The sequence below is a fragment of the Echinops telfairi genome, unplaced genomic scaffold (assembly GCF_000313985.2).
Source record: "Echinops telfairi isolate 266 unplaced genomic scaffold, ASM31398v2 ScPeMD7_3533;HRSCAF=4204_1, whole genome shotgun sequence".
NCBI lineage: Eukaryota > Metazoa > Chordata > Mammalia > Afrosoricida > Tenrecidae > Echinops > Echinops telfairi.
This window is the reverse complement of record NW_022107432.1, coordinates 28,008,869-28,010,037: the sequence shown is the minus strand read 5'-3', so window position 1 is coordinate 28,010,037 and position 1,169 is coordinate 28,008,869. Positions and strand designations below refer to the sequence as shown.

Sequence of the window (1,169 nt, the reverse complement as noted above, 5' to 3'; positions counted from 1 at the left end):
CCGGATTCATCATAGTAGCAAAATGACAGTGATGAAGCAGCAACAGAAATAATGCTATAGTTGGGGGGGGTCACCACCACATGAGGAACTGTATGAAAGGGTCGCAGCAGTAGGGAGGTTGAGAACCACTGTTGTAGATCAAACATCCTTCTCCAAGCAGACCAGCCTTTCTTCTACTTCTTTCTATTGTTGACTGCAGGGCGGTGAAGGAGTCCTGGTGGCAGAGTGGCTTACCCACTGGGCTGTTCATGGCAAAGTCAGCAGTTTGAAACTACCCGCTGCTCCATGGGAGAAAGCCAAGGCTTTCTACTCCCATAAAGAGTTACCATCTCAGACACCCCCAGGGGCAGTTCTATTGTGTCCTAAAGGGCCGCTATGAGTCAGCTTTAAAAACTCCATGCCAGTGAGGGTTTTTCGGTAGGACAGTGACCAAGCAGTGTCTTGAAATATCTTTATTTCCTTTCCTCGCCCTTCCTCCGGTAAAGCTGTCTAATTATTTCAACTCCTTTTGATTGTTGTTTCAGTCTCTGACTCTCCTGGAAGGTTTAATACCATCCAAAGAAGAAGGCGGGGTCTCTTGCATTGAGCACCTTCACAAGCTGTTTGTGTTTGGCATCATGTGGAGTTTGGGAGCCCTTCTGGAACTGGAAAACAGAGAAAAGCTTGAAGCCTTCTTACGTAGCCACCAGAGCAAGATCAGCTTGCCAGAAATACCTAAGGACACGGCGTACACCATGTATGAGTTTTTTGTGACTGATTATGGTAAGCAGGTGGCCATTGTCTAGTCAATAAAATGACATTGAATTTTAACTGGGAAAAATAGAAGCTTCCCTAGCCTCAACTCGCTCACTCACTCACTCACTCACTCACTCACTTCACTCACTCACTCCACTCACTCACTCCACTCACTGACTCACTCACTCACTGACTCACTCACTGACTCACTCACTCTCTCACTCACTGACTCACTCACTCCACTCACTGACTCACTCACTCACTGACTCACTCACTCACTGACTCACTCACCACTGCCTCACTCCACTCACTCTCTCACTCACTCCACTCACTGACTCACTCACTCACTCACTCTCTCACCACTGCCTCACTCCACTCACTCTCTCACTCACTCACTCACTCTCTCACTCACTCACTCACTCACTCACTCACTC

The 1,169-nt window shown here is 47.8% G+C and overlaps 1 protein-coding gene across 1 annotated transcript in view; it reads left to right on the top strand.

Moving 5' to 3' along the window:
- Positions 1 to 1,169, top strand: part of DNAH8 (dynein axonemal heavy chain 8) — a 369,956-nt gene that overhangs the window by 176,815 nt on the left and 191,972 nt on the right. The window contains exon 47 of the mRNA XM_045294778.1: positions 525 to 762. Coding sequence (XP_045150713.1) covers positions 525 to 762 — 238 coding nt within the window. The remainder of the gene's footprint in view (positions 1 to 524; positions 763 to 1,169) is intronic.